We start from the raw sequence: 13,883 nt of genomic DNA, 5'->3' as shown, positions 1-13,883 counted from the left end.
AGGTAAGTTCTACTGACAATAGTGATATTCATGATGATGATAACAGGCCTATTGCTCTACGCAAGGGGACACGACAATGTACCTTATATCCCATATCTCATTTTGTCTCCGATGCCAGAATTGGAAATCAGATGAAAACTTTTATTTCAGCCTTATCTGCTGAAACTATTCCTCTGAACTATCAACAGGCAGCGCTTGATAACCGCTGGAAGCTGGCTATGCAAGAAGAAATGGATGCTTTAGTATCTCAGCATACATGGGATCTAGTTGATTCCCCAGCAGATGCTGACATTGTTGGATGTAAATGGGTATATACAATAAAGTACAAATCTGATGGTTCTATTGAAAGGTACAAGGCCAGATTAGTAGCCAAAGGGTATACTCAGACATATGGTATTGATTTCTTTGAAAACCTTTTCTTCTGTTGCACGGATGTGTACCATTCGTCTTGTTCTCTCAGTAGCTGTTCAGCATGGTTGAAGCTTGTGCCAATTAGATGTGAAAAATGCATTTCTATACGGGGATCTATTTGAGACCGTTTACATGAAACAACCTCCAGGATTCGAGGTTGAGGGGGAGTGTCAGAAGGTGTGTAGATTGAGAAAGGCGATTTATGGATTGAAACAAAGTCCTCGTGCATGGTTTCAAAAGTTGTTTGAAGTGATGTCACGCTTTGGCTTTAATCGGTCAGCGGCAGATCATACACTATTTATCAAGAAAACTAACTCAGGCATAGTTGTTATGGTGGTATATGTGGATGACATTATTCTTACAGGAGACAATGTGAAAGATATTGAAACCACAAAGGCTCATCTTTAAAAACACTTTGTTACAAAAGACCTTGGTTCACTTAGATATTTCCTGGGTATAGAAGTTGCTAGGAGCCGTGAATGGATGGTTTTGTCTCAACGGAAGTATGTTCTTGACTTATTAAAGGAAACGGGAATGTTGGGAGCTAAACCAACAAATATTCCCATGGACCATAAACTTCAGTTGTTTGAAGAAGGGTCAAAACCGGTTGATAGCAAAAGCTATCGCTCCCTAGCAGGGAAGCTACTGTATGTAACTGTAACCAGGCCGGATATTGCTTTAGCAATGAGCAAAGTTAGCCAGTTTATGGACAAACCAACTGAGGTACACTGGAATGCAACTATAATGATTCTCAGATATCTAAAATCTTCTCCTGGAAAAGGGTTATTGTTCAGGAAAGGTGGAACTCTGGAGATAGTGGCCTATTCTGATGCTGACTATGCTGGATCTGTAGTGGATAGAAAATCTACCACAGGATTCTGTGTGTTTCTGGGAGACAACTTGATTTCTTGGAGAAGTAAGAAACAAAATGTGGTTTCTAGGTCGAGTGCAGAATCAGAATATCGGGCTATGGCCCAAACAACTGCTGAATTTATGTGAGTTCGTACTGTTCTTCATGATCTTCAGGTGAAGGTTTCCTCTCCTATGACCATGATGTGTGATAACAAGGCTGCAACATATATCGCGAACAATCCTGTCTTTCATGAGAGAACAAAGCACATTGAGGTTGATTGACACTATGTAAGAGATATGGTTCAAGCTGGTCATATCACTACCAAATATCTAAAGTCGGAAGACCAAGTTGCAGATATGTTTACAAAGCCTCTTGCTAGACCAAATTTCTCAAAATGTTGTGACAAGCTGAGCATGATTGATATCTATGCTCCAGCTTGAGGGGGAGTGTTGAGATTAGGTGGTTTTAAGTTTAAGTCTTCTTAGATTAGAGGTTATTTGAAATTTTAATTTAATGATGGACTTAGATGTAATTTATTCTTTTTGGTCTCTCTCTATTTAACATAGAGAGTAGCCCTAATAACATCTTAACGTGTTCTCTTATTGTTCAACCGACTCTCTCTCTTTCTCTCTCTCTCTCTCTACCCAGGTGTCTGTGCATCACATCTACCTTCTACATAAATATATTGTTTTTTAGTGAAAAGTCATTTTTTATGTTGAAAATCTGATGCGAGTTTGAGAAGTACTTGGGGCATGTTTGGTTCATTTCCTAATACACTTTAGAAAGTGAATCCCATTTGAAGAGTACTCAAAAAACAATCAAACATAAAATTTGGTTTGCCCAGAACTGTTAAATTATGTTACGAAACCTTGCAATCTTATATATTTTATATATATATATATATATGTATATGTATCTATCCATTTATATATATAAAATATATATTTTAGTCATAGGGGTAGTTTAGTCATTTTCACTGTTACACACATTCACTTTTATGAATATGATTGTAACTTATTTTTTTTTCTTTTTCTTTTATTTTTTATTTCTTTTCTTTTAAGTACCAAAAGGTACCTTGGGGGCCCCACTCAAATAGACGTTGGGCCCCTCCAACAGTCACATTTGTGACCGTTGGAGGGGCTTCAACGTCTATGAGTGGAGCCCCTCCAAGGCTCCTTTTGGTTGTTATAAATAGGGCCTCTCCCCTTTGTATTTATATATGGCTTTGGGTCAAAGCCCAAGCATTCAATAAAGCCTTTTATTCTTTTAGTGCATTTGTGCACAAGTGTTCTTATCGTGCATGTGTGCATGTATTTGTTATCAAGAATATTAAGGTCTTGATCTTAGTATCTTGTTGAGGATACTTTTACAAGAACCCCATAAGAAAACTCATAAAAAGTGAGTTGGTACAGAATCCCAAAAGTGAGATTTAGTAAGTAAATCTCATTTGTGTGAGATTCACTTTCTCATGAGGTCTCGTGAGATTTGAAATCTTGTGAGATTTTGAAAGTGAATTTCTTTTGAACAGTGTTTTTACCTTTCAAAAACACAACCAAATGTACCCTTACTTTCTATCTTTTGAAGCAACTTCCCAACATAGGTAGAAGCTTATGGTAACCATGGTTTGGTGCTTAAACTAATACATGAAATACAGCTGAAATTACCATAAATTCTTAAACTACGTGGTTTTTTTTTTGGGAAAATGGTGTTTCATCCAGAGCACTTTGGGTATTGTATTGTGGTTTGCATTTCTAGTATAAAATCATTTTTAGTTCAAAAGAACCTACCTCAGTGTACCAAGGTTTTGGTGCATTTATTACCATATCCACACCAGAAAACCTAGTGACCATGGTCTCATGCAGAGGACTGATTTGTACCAAATAAAAGAAAGTAAAATATAATTGAGGAAAGTTATGCAATTGAAATTTGTATATTTTACCTGTATGTATGTTGGAAGTTTCTCGATCTTTATCTTTATTCTGCTGAGCATCTCAAATGCGAAGGAGAAAATGATAAAAATGGTGCGAGGATGTGCAGCAAGACATCTATGAAAAAGTGGGAAAAATATCATTTTTATTCCCATATATAGGTATAGATAAGATTTCCCTCCAAAAAATAACAAAGGTATATATAAGCTATTTTGCACACTTCGGTTTTTCACTCATTTAAAGAGGACCCGCAGATTAATTTTGTTTAACCACAGGGGAAAATCCCAGTACCTGAAGATCTATCCTGGTTCTGAGCACCACAAACAAGATCCCTTCCTTTTCTTTTTTTTCTTTTCTTTCTCTTTTAAGATATGAAAGACTTTCTTTTGACTTTTGTAACCAGCATATGTCTACTGACAACCGTCTCGAGATAGTGCAGTCAATATGTTTATCCAATTATATATGCAATTCAATCAAAAGAATATGCATAATGTCCTCTTATTGTAGAATTTGCATTCTTGGAAGTATCACTTTATACAGCTCTTGAATTTCATTTGTGTCTCATCTGATACTTTTGGGTTCTGTTTTGGCAGCACGGCTGGGCATGAAGCATCAGGAACCAGCTGTATGAAATTTTTGATGAATGGCTGTTTACTTTTAGCAACAGCTGATGGCTCAACATGCGAAATTATTGAAGAGATAGGAGAAGATAACATGGTAAGTATTGTCCCATAAAAGCAGACCATCAAGAGTTGATTCTTTATTTGGGTATATTCTAAATTTGAACTTGTAGTGCTGTTCTCGCTTTTTTAACTAATTTTGTATAAGCTTACATGTTATACAGATTTTTTAGCAAAAGCTGTTTGTGAATGTACGTGTGTGCTGAATTGTGTGGAAGAAAAAATGTAAGCAGCAAGCACACTTTTAGACTTCTGTATGAAATTTCTGCATGTTATCTTTCATCATGTCCTCAAGCAAGCTTGTTTAACACTGAACTATCTTCCAGATGGATGTGTTGTCTCTTTGGTGGTTATGCTTGGCCGTTAAATATTATCATGCCAACAGAATTCAAATTTTTGTTTTCTTTGTGCAGTTCATACTTGGTGCCAATGTTCATGAAGTCCCTGCTTTAAGAGAAAAGAAGCGTGGTCTTCAACCACCTCTTCAATTTGCACGTGTGGTCAGGTATGTGTATTAGCTTTGCTGCCTTGTGAGCCTTTATTTAGATCAACTAAACTTAATGTTTATTTTACTGACATTCATTGCACCTTGTGTTCAATCAGACCAGCTGAATTTATTATGATGCATCAGCATTAAGATTGTTTATGGTCCAGCTTCTTTTGCTTAAGATTGGTTAAATTTTTCACTATGGGTTCATTTACATGTCATGTTATAGGAGAAACATGTATAGTTTCTCTTTAAATTTCACAACAATATCCCATCAACTCGCCAAAAATCAGCATCATGCCCTCTACTCTCGTAGAACAAATGCTTAATCTTCATAAATGTATAGAAATCACTAACTTGATGTTTTTCAACACATGACTGTCCAAGGATGGTCCGAGATGGATATTTTGGCCACAAGGATTACTTCAAGTCATTATGCAACAGTGTGGATGATATTGGTGGTGATTTCTATCTCCTTGGATATGACTTCATGAGCTATCTTGAAGCACAGGTGGATTCATGTTCTTTTCTGTGGTTATGCGCATTGCATGCCTGGTTTGTTAACAAGATATGTGTGTAAAGCATGGATAATGATGTTTTATTTTCTGGTTTCTGAAATTGCCTGGGGCGCATTAACAGGCTGCAGCTGATAAGGCATTTGTTGATCAAGACAAGTGGACAAAGATGAGCATTTTGAGCACAGCAGGATCTGGTAAATTCAGCAGCGACAGAACAGTTGCTGAATATGCAGAGAAGACATGGAATATTCAGTCTTGCAGGTGTCCTTTTTGATGAAGAAAAGCTCATGGAGAGAGATTTCCCTGAGCTTCAGCACAAGTCATAAAAGAAAGCCTTCTCAGCAACATGATCTAGAGGCTACTTGAGGAAAGGATTTACAATGGAGAGAGAGAGAGAGAGAGAGAGAGAGAGAGAGAGAGAGAGAGAGAGAGAGAGATTGATTTCCTTTGCTTCAGCACAAGAAAAGAAAGCCTTCTCAGCAACATGATCTAGAGCTACCTACTTGAGGAAAGGACTTACAATGCTACTGATGGTATACTCAGTGGTTGAAGTTGAGGTCAAGCATCTCTCTCTCTCTCTCAGGCACACACAATGGGTTTTCCAAGCTTGAAAATCATTGTTCAGAATGGACTACTATCCTCGTTCTCTTTTAATTTTGAATTCTGCTGGTGTGATTTCTGGTTCTTGGTTGATCTCATCTTGGAAAGATGAACTGTTCATATTCACGAGGGTATTCCTAGAGGCACATTTCATGCAATGCACCGGCAACATATTTTCAAGCACAAATGATGTAAAGTTGTGCTATGATTTTTCTCATCTATATTAGATCCTTTTGGGGGATGACTAAATTATTAAGTAGAAAGGCCATATAATGTGCCATCCTCCTCTCTTCTTGTAACTCTACATATGAATATAGAAAAGAGCAAACTAGCTTTTGTTTTTTGCAAAAGTTAGTTTTCTTTTCATTATTATTATAACTTTAAAGCTTCCTTCCCAAGAAGCTCACTGCAGGAGAGCGTTGACTATATAGATATATGCTCCAAAAGCAAAATCTAAACCTTGGATCATCTTTGGCATGTTCTATTTATTCAATTATTAAAGTTGATTCAAACATGATGTTTTATGTCACTTTTAAACCACCTTCAACTTCATGAATTGTGAGATATTGATTTTTCACCGTGTCAAAAATGAAATCTTATGGTGAATTAGACATTATAAAACCTTCGAACGTAGTAAATAAACTATGTTAAACACATGCTAAATATGGTTGGATCTGATATTTGGTGGCTTGATCTACAAACGAGTGTGTACCACTGCACGGTACATAGTATTGAACCACCTTATGTTTTCCAAGAAAATTTTAGGGTAGCAAACATTGTCTAAATTTTTTTTTAGACTTAAACTCATAGCTGATGATAGAATTAGAATATAAATTTTATGTTTCATGCTTACACGGGCCCATATCCTTTCTTTTCTATCCATCTCTAATTCTGATCTTTCTCCTCAATCTGATATTATGGTGCCAGTATAGATAGAAATTCTGTGATGATCCAATCCTGTACTATAATAAATACCTGGACTTTGCAATATTTGATTGATGACAATTTTGTAAATTTCATTTATTATATAAGTTCCTGAGGAATTCATTAGAGGAATGTTTCCAAGCAATATGGTTTGTTCTTGCATATTTCTATCAGTTCTTCAAATTAACCCTGCAGAGGAATATGTAATTGATTCATACACAACATCTCCTTTTATCAAAGGTTCCACCAATTGATTCCCCAAATAATTGAAATTCAATTTCTTGATTTGTATTCTCAATTTTTAGAAATTGATGAAGTTCTTCCATCAAGCCTGATCAATGAACCTTCCTCAAATTGGATATGACTAAATCTAGTTATTATAAACATTCCCTCATCTCTACCATCATGGAGCATCTTAAGTTTTCTGTTTTTTAAAAAAATCTCATTATTGGCTCACTCTTTACCAAACCGTACGGATAGATGGAATGTATATTCCGTTTATTAAATCACATGAAATTTTATTTTATCCAACCTCACACACACACGTTTTATATATATATATATATATATATATATATATATGGAATGTATGGACGGAGGAAGGGAGGGAGAAGGAGAATTTTGTACTACAATTCGAGCAACATATGCAAATGTAAATGACTTGATCGAAACATTCATGGAAACAAATTGGATTCTGCCATTGATACCATACCTATTGAATCTTATTAGAGAATATAAAAAGATGTATCCGATCCAATTTCTTTATCTATGTTCTACCTTTTATCTATCATCTATGATATTATGACCATGTTGGGAATCAGAAAAATGAATTGATTCAGGATTTGATTTGTTCTATATTATATAAATAATAGAGAGACAACAGATTAATCAGGAACATTAGAAAAATCTGAGTGGCTTTTATTTTAGCACTTAACTCGATGATTTCGCTGTTTAAAAGATGATTCACAGAAATGAGAGATATATTTTGACCATTTCATTTTAGTTGTTATTAGAATATGATTGCGGTACGTAAGAGGAGTTGTATCAATGAAGTAATGCGAAGCTAGCTTATCTAGCTAGCCCATCTTTTATCATAGTTCCACTTGGATATATATCTTGTTTGTGCTATATCAAGAATTTCTATTTCAAATGGATCATGATTCACAAGCTATCTTCCTGTTTGGGGTTTACTTAAACACAATTATTATAATTAATTGGAATTGAAAAGGATTGAGATTGATTTGTCATGTATCAATTTGATTTATTTTCTTATGACATTAAGGTAAGGCAGTTGAAGATCCAAAGAGCCATTCGTAAATTCACATTCGTCTTCAATATTTAATGGTTTCAATTAAGTATTGAATGGCTCTAACTGAAAATTTGTTCTTTATTTTCTTTTTCTTTCAATGCAATCAATAAAAAAAGAAGTTTCTAGGTCTTATTATGTTGAGATATTATAGATTTGAATCAATCTAAGAAAATGATTTCAACTAGATGACGAGTAAGTTGGGTAAAAAGATGGATAAGGAAAACAGGATTGGAAGATGCAAATCCAATAAAAACCAATGATTCACGATTCAATAACCCTCTCAAAAAAAGAGTATTTATGCCCATTTATTTTTTGTCGACATGGCCTAGTGGTAAGTCGAGAGACTATAAATCCTTTCTCCTCAATTCAAATTCTGGTGTTGCCTAATCAACACAACAAATTACACAAAATCTTACTTTGTTTATTTGATATCCACATAGATAAAGAGAAGATGTGTACGAACAAGATACCCAACAATAAAAAGGAAAATGATTGAATAAAGAAACTTTAGAACATTTGGTGTTCTCAAATGTTTCCATTTCAATGGAATGAGTGATTCATTATTTCAATGAATCATATCTTTGGGCAGAAGAAGATTTTGTAAATAATTACTTGAAATCTCACTTATCAGATTCCATTGTGGAAGAATCGCCTACAATGGAATCTGGAAAATTGACTATGATATATCTGATCCATGCGTAATATCATAAAAAAATGATACAAATTTGTGGTTGCTACTTAGCATCGACAATGGGTCTAAAAAAGTATCAAAAAGGATGAAATTTATATATTTGCACCCTGCTGAAATAAAGAACCATGTCATATACGCTTGAAACAGATTCCATAAATCTTTCTCCATAATTTTGGAATTCAATAGAATTGGATTAATTGAATCTTGAAGATACTGAATCGGATTATAATATCATGAATAACATTATTTGATCTATCAAATCAATTTATCATCAATAATTGAATAGTATAACATAGGAAGATCTTTTGTCCATACCGAATCAAAAAATTCCATTCTTGACCCATAACCAAGAATCCTTTTGAATTTCTCATATTTTTCTACTCTTTCGTTCTTTTCTATAACCCGTCGTACTCATTCATTATAAAATATCATATGAATGGGGTTCAACCAGGATTCCATTCATCATATATACAAACAGTAGAAGTGAACTGGAAAACAAATTATGTTCTAAGCTAAGTTTTTGTGATAATCTAATCTTCTTGAAAGACAGAAAATGAGAAAAAAAAGATTATTCATTTTATTTTTTATTTTTCACCCCTAGAATAGAAGGATACAATCTTGATTGATCTTTTGTATATGTATCATCCTTCCTTATTTGAGACGTATAAATTGAGAATCAAGTGTGCAATTTGGGCGAGATAAAGAGATTGTTCTCAATCTAATTAGTAATTGAGCTTCCCTTGCCCAATGAAAAATGTGAAATAAGGATCCTTCCATCGGAAATTAGATCATGCTCTTTGTCTCCCCCTCTTCGCAGAAAGTGGAGAGATGAATCAATCGATTCATAGGATCCCAAGATGGGACTGACACAGCTTGAACTCGTAACTTTCGCCTTGACAGGGCGGTGCTTTGACCAATTGAACTACAATCCCAGGAAAATGAGGTGTACAACTTACATTATTATTTATTTTGACTTTATATTTTATTTTTTATTTCCTCGAACTATAACCATATAAATGGATCATATATAAAAAAAATAGATCATAATCGACACTTGAAACAAATATAAATATACATATCCACGTAGATAGAAGAGAAGATGGATAGTAATAGCAAAGCAATCTTTGGTTATTGCCAAATTCACTAACAATCCATATTTTCTTTCTCCCTACCAACATCAATAGTAGCTCATTAACCTTTAGGTTAAGGAACAACAACTCTAACAACATTTGAGTTTGCATAGGGACGAGGCACTTCTCCTTTATCTCACCACCTCTGTATGGAGTTAGGTTTTCTTTTTCATAATCTAAGGCTACGTGCCTTTTACTCAAGCTGCTCATTAATCTTTAGGTTAAGGAACAACAACTCTAACAACATTGAGTCCACGTAGGGACAAGGGCACAACTCCCTCTATCTCACCAGCTTTGTATGGAGTTAGGTTTTCCTTTTTCATAATCTAAGGCTATGCGCCTTTCACTCAAGTTGCTCAACCAAGTAGGTGGGGTTCAGAGGGGGAAGACCCATGTGACTCAGTCAACAAAAAAGCCTAGGCCCAAAGGCCTAATCAATTAAGCTGAAGCGAGTCCTCCGAGCGTAAGCTAAAAAAAATTAACAATTTTTTTTTATAGTGCAACCCTTTGTTGGGAATTCTCGAAAGGAGACTGCCCAACAAAGAGCCTTTACTTGATTACTAAGCTATCCGTATTGTTCCAAATATGGCAAAATGAAGGAAAATTTATGGACCGACCCCATCGTCTCCACCCCATAAAAACTACAAGATCACCCCAAGGATGTCTTCAGCATCCAGGGGTCACAAACCGACCATATACCCTATTGAATAAGTGGAACACATTAGCTATCTGCTCTCTGGTTGTTCTTAAAACCAACTTTCCTAAGACAAGACCAAAAAGGCGGGCGGAAAAAAGGGGGAGAGCTCCCCGTTCTTGCTTCTACTAGAGTTGGATACTCTTGGGAAATGAAAACCTTCCAAACCTATACAATAACAAACATTTATCGAATTTTTGGTATTTTTTTCATATTTCTGACCTTACATATGTGTTCAACATGATTGATTTACTAGAAATCAACATTTGGACCATGCATTTTGGATGGAAAAAATGATATTTGGAGCCTCAAAATTTTATGAAATTGTAGGCCATTGATTTTTAAAACCTTATAAAAACATATCCATGCATCGAAATCAAATGCTCGAAAAACTCATTCCTATAAAAAAATTATGCATAGATCACATCTGTAAGGTTAGAATTTTGAAAAGACACCGAAAATCCAATAAATGTTTGTTATTAAGTAGGTTTGAGGGGTTTTCTATTGGGTAGGTTTTCATTCCTCTATATATATATTGGTAGCTGCCTGCCACTTTCTTGCTAATTGACGGCGAATGCGCATGCGCTGTCCATCGCACGTGCATCTCACGCATGTGTGAAAAGTCCTTTAATGGTGATTTGAAAGCGTCATAAAGGACTTCATTGGCACTTTTGTGTGGCGCTAAAGGCCCTTTTAAATAATGCCTATATATATATGGCTTAACGTGGACGCACACCTGCTGCTGATACAAAAAAAATGACCTTTAGCCGCTGCTAAAGGTTGTTTTGCTCGGCGCTTTAGTGGCGGTCAAGACCACCACTAAAGCCCCTAAAATCACAAAAAAAATACAATCGGACATTCTGAGCACGTTCGATGTTTGTTTGACGGAAGGGCGTTCACTATATATATATATATATATATATATATATATATATATATATATATATATATATATATATATATATATATATATATATATATATAAACACAGGTTGAATGGATTTGTGTTGCTGATCACACGCTATCAGTGGCACAAAAGGTGCCCGGGCCCAGAGGCCCACCATCATCTTCACTGCTACCACGTTCGTGGGCTTCAATGGTGCCCGACTCTACTAATCATGTAGTAGGCTTCAAACCTACCAGCTAGTCTAAGCAACCTCCCATCTGTGTTGGGAAGGTTGAGGGGCGTCCTCGTGATGATTTCTGCTTCATGTTACTCTAACATGCTTGTGCCTTGCCAAGTTTTGATGATTGTTGGTTTTCAAGGAGGATTATCCAAAAGCAGATGGAATACCGCTTTATTTTTTAATACACTGAGTGCCTCATGGCCTAATAATATCAAGCGCAAAGTTTTTGGCCATCCATGATGGAATGTTTTTCATTCGGGTGTGGAATGAAGGTGACATGAGGAAGGATGCTTGGAAAGTTCACGTTTCTCGTTAACAAATGGTACTCTGGTATGGAATTGAAGGTAGTAGAATCTCACTCAGTACCATTTGGATTGGACTGCCACAAGTATTGGCAGAGTTATGTGCATGATTTTTTTGGTTGTGGTGGCAGAGCAGGGTCGGAGCCACATGGTGGGTAGGGTGGACACATGCCCACCCTGACCCAGAAAATATGCTCAAATGGTAATTGCTAACCCAGAGCGTAGGTGGATAGTGCCCACCCTGGCATTGCCCTCAGGTGGGGGTGGGCACCACTTGTGCTCGACACAAATGGGTCAGGGCATAGTTGGCAAACTCATTCGAGTCAAACCGTTGACTTTTTATGTTTCTTTTTCACGTAACATATTTATGAATCATGTTCTTATATTCATGGTTTTGATTTGTTTTTTATTAGTAGCAAATCCTTTGCAGCCTATGGCATTTATCTTGACACTGACTACAGACTCCGATCATCCTCCTATTGTGATATAATTCAATCACTCTGCCAATGAGATTTGCCGAGTATTCTGGTGATTTCAATGCCGATTCTTGTTTGCATTTCAGAGACCATTTATATTCCTCAAATTTTGGCTTTTACATAATGAGTGCAGGGAGATAGTCGAATCTTATTGGCATATCAAAGTGAGAGGTGCAACATGAAGCCAATGTTATTCAAGCTTAATGAAGTTTGTAGTAAGCTCCATACTTGGAATCAAGATGTTCTTGGCTGGGTTGAAAATAAAGTGAGCCAACCACAAGAGCAACAGTCCCAACTTCAATCTTGGTGGCGGGTGATCTTGAGGTCATCAATAAAGAAATCCAGCTTCGGGAGTCTCACAGCAGCACTTGATGAAGAAGGGATCATGTGGCAGAAAAAATAGGGCCTCGGGTGAAGGAAGGAGATACGAATTTGGCGTTCTTTCACGCTTCAGTTTGAGGGAGAAGGCAACGTAATAACATCATCTCCATTGAGCATGAAGATGCCGTCCTTACTGAATTTTCGCAAATCCAAGAGGTTGGTCATGATTTCCTCTCAAGATCCTTTCCAAAAAGTGTAACAAGTGTTGGAGATTTACTACTCTTTGTCTTGATCATGGAACCAAAGCTTTGAGGCGTGCAGCAATGGTGTACCCCACCAGGATTGAACCCGGGTATAGTATGCTTGAACACAAGCTCGCTTTTGAGATACAACCAAGATTACATCTCTCGTGCAATACTAACCTTTCTTGGCATTGGGTAGGTTAGTCACCATGACACAGTTACCCTGAACAACTTCACAATCAAAGAGAGAAGGAAAGCGACATGAAAGAAGGGAGAGCATAAAGAAGAGACTTGTCTTTGTATATTCTCTGTAAGGCAATTGAGTATACCAAACCAAATAGTGCAAGGTAACTCGCCCATTATGGGCAGCCACTGTCCCGATATGGGTGCCACGTGCCACTAGTGTCCCAGCATGAGCAATCACCATCCCAACATGAGTGCCACGTGTCACTCACATCCTATCATGGGCAGCCACTGTTCCAATATGGGTGTCATGTGTCACTTACGTCTCATCATGCTTACATGTAGAGGCTATCCAAATATGATAGGTGTCGCCTCCCAGCAAAGTCACAAAGTTCATTAGACTGCCTTGGTCAACCATAAAAACCTTTTTGAAAAAACCTTTAAAGAGAGAAATTTATAAGGTAAAAAAATATCCAAAACAAGTGGCGAGAAAAGAAAGGCCAAGAACAAGTCTGTGTTTGGGTTCGGGTTGAAATCCAAATCATTAATGATTAATAAAAGTTTATTAGATAAGCCCAAGATCTAATGCTTTTGAAGGTGTTTTCTTCTAAGGCAACTCTTCTCATTTTAAACTTTTGGAGTTTTTCAATAATGATCAATATGAGAATAAACATTTTCATATAGTGGGCTGTTTCCTCCAAAAGGCTTTTTCAAACAACTTGACAAAAGAAGGGGTTATTTTGCCAAAAACTTTGATTCCAAAGAGATATATTTTGAGCCAAATAACAATAATCCCCTACGTGGGTCAAAATACAGGATAGAAGGGACGAATGAAGTTTTACATGAAAGTTATATGCATAAATGAAGGTACCTTTCGGTTTGAATCTATACTTACTGTGAACAAGATTCAGACAATCTCATAAACTAATTAACTAACCGATTTAAACTTAGTCTCAAATGTGGACTTTCTAGGCTCAGTCACACATATACTCCTTTCAAGTAACTAT

The 13,883-nt window shown here is 36.3% G+C and overlaps 1 protein-coding gene across 1 annotated transcript; it reads left to right on the top strand.

Annotated features, from left to right (window-relative positions):
* Window positions 1–2,956: 2,956 nt before the first annotated feature.
* LOC149814591 (alpha-glucan phosphorylase, H isozyme-like) lies at window positions 2,957–5,989 on the top strand. The gene is made up of 5 exons (XM_089989176.1): window positions 2,957–3,909; window positions 4,037–4,097; window positions 4,286–4,377; window positions 4,747–4,870; window positions 4,999–5,989. Exons 2-5 carry the CDS (start codon window positions 4,062–4,064, stop codon window positions 5,149–5,151), a joined length of 405 nt encoding a protein of 134 aa, XP_089845302.1. The 5' UTR covers window positions 2,957–3,909; window positions 4,037–4,061; the 3' UTR covers window positions 5,152–5,989.
* The last annotated feature ends 7,894 nt before the right edge of the window (window positions 5,990–13,883 follow it).

This window comes from Nuphar pumila, chromosome 15, assembly GCF_984573655.1.
Source record: "Nuphar pumila chromosome 15, dmNupPumi1.hap1.1, whole genome shotgun sequence".
NCBI classification, from domain to species: domain Eukaryota; kingdom Viridiplantae; phylum Streptophyta; class Magnoliopsida; order Nymphaeales; family Nymphaeaceae; genus Nuphar; species Nuphar pumila.
Note: the sequence above shows the minus strand (reverse complement) of the source record. Positions and strands in the feature narration are given on the sequence as shown.

Excerpts from the sequence above, each read along its gene's own strand:
- LOC149814591 (XM_089989176.1), top strand. The coding sequence starts at position 4,062 with ATGTACGTGTGTGCTGAATTGTGTGGAAGAAAAAAT. Across the intron at positions 4,098-4,285 it reads AATTGTGTGGAAGAAAAAAT|TTCATACTTGGTGCCAATGT; the intron begins GTAAGCAGCAAG and ends TTCTTTGTGCAG. Across the intron at positions 4,871-4,998 it reads TGAGCTATCTTGAAGCACAG|GCTGCAGCTGATAAGGCATT; the intron begins GTGGATTCATGT and ends GCGCATTAACAG.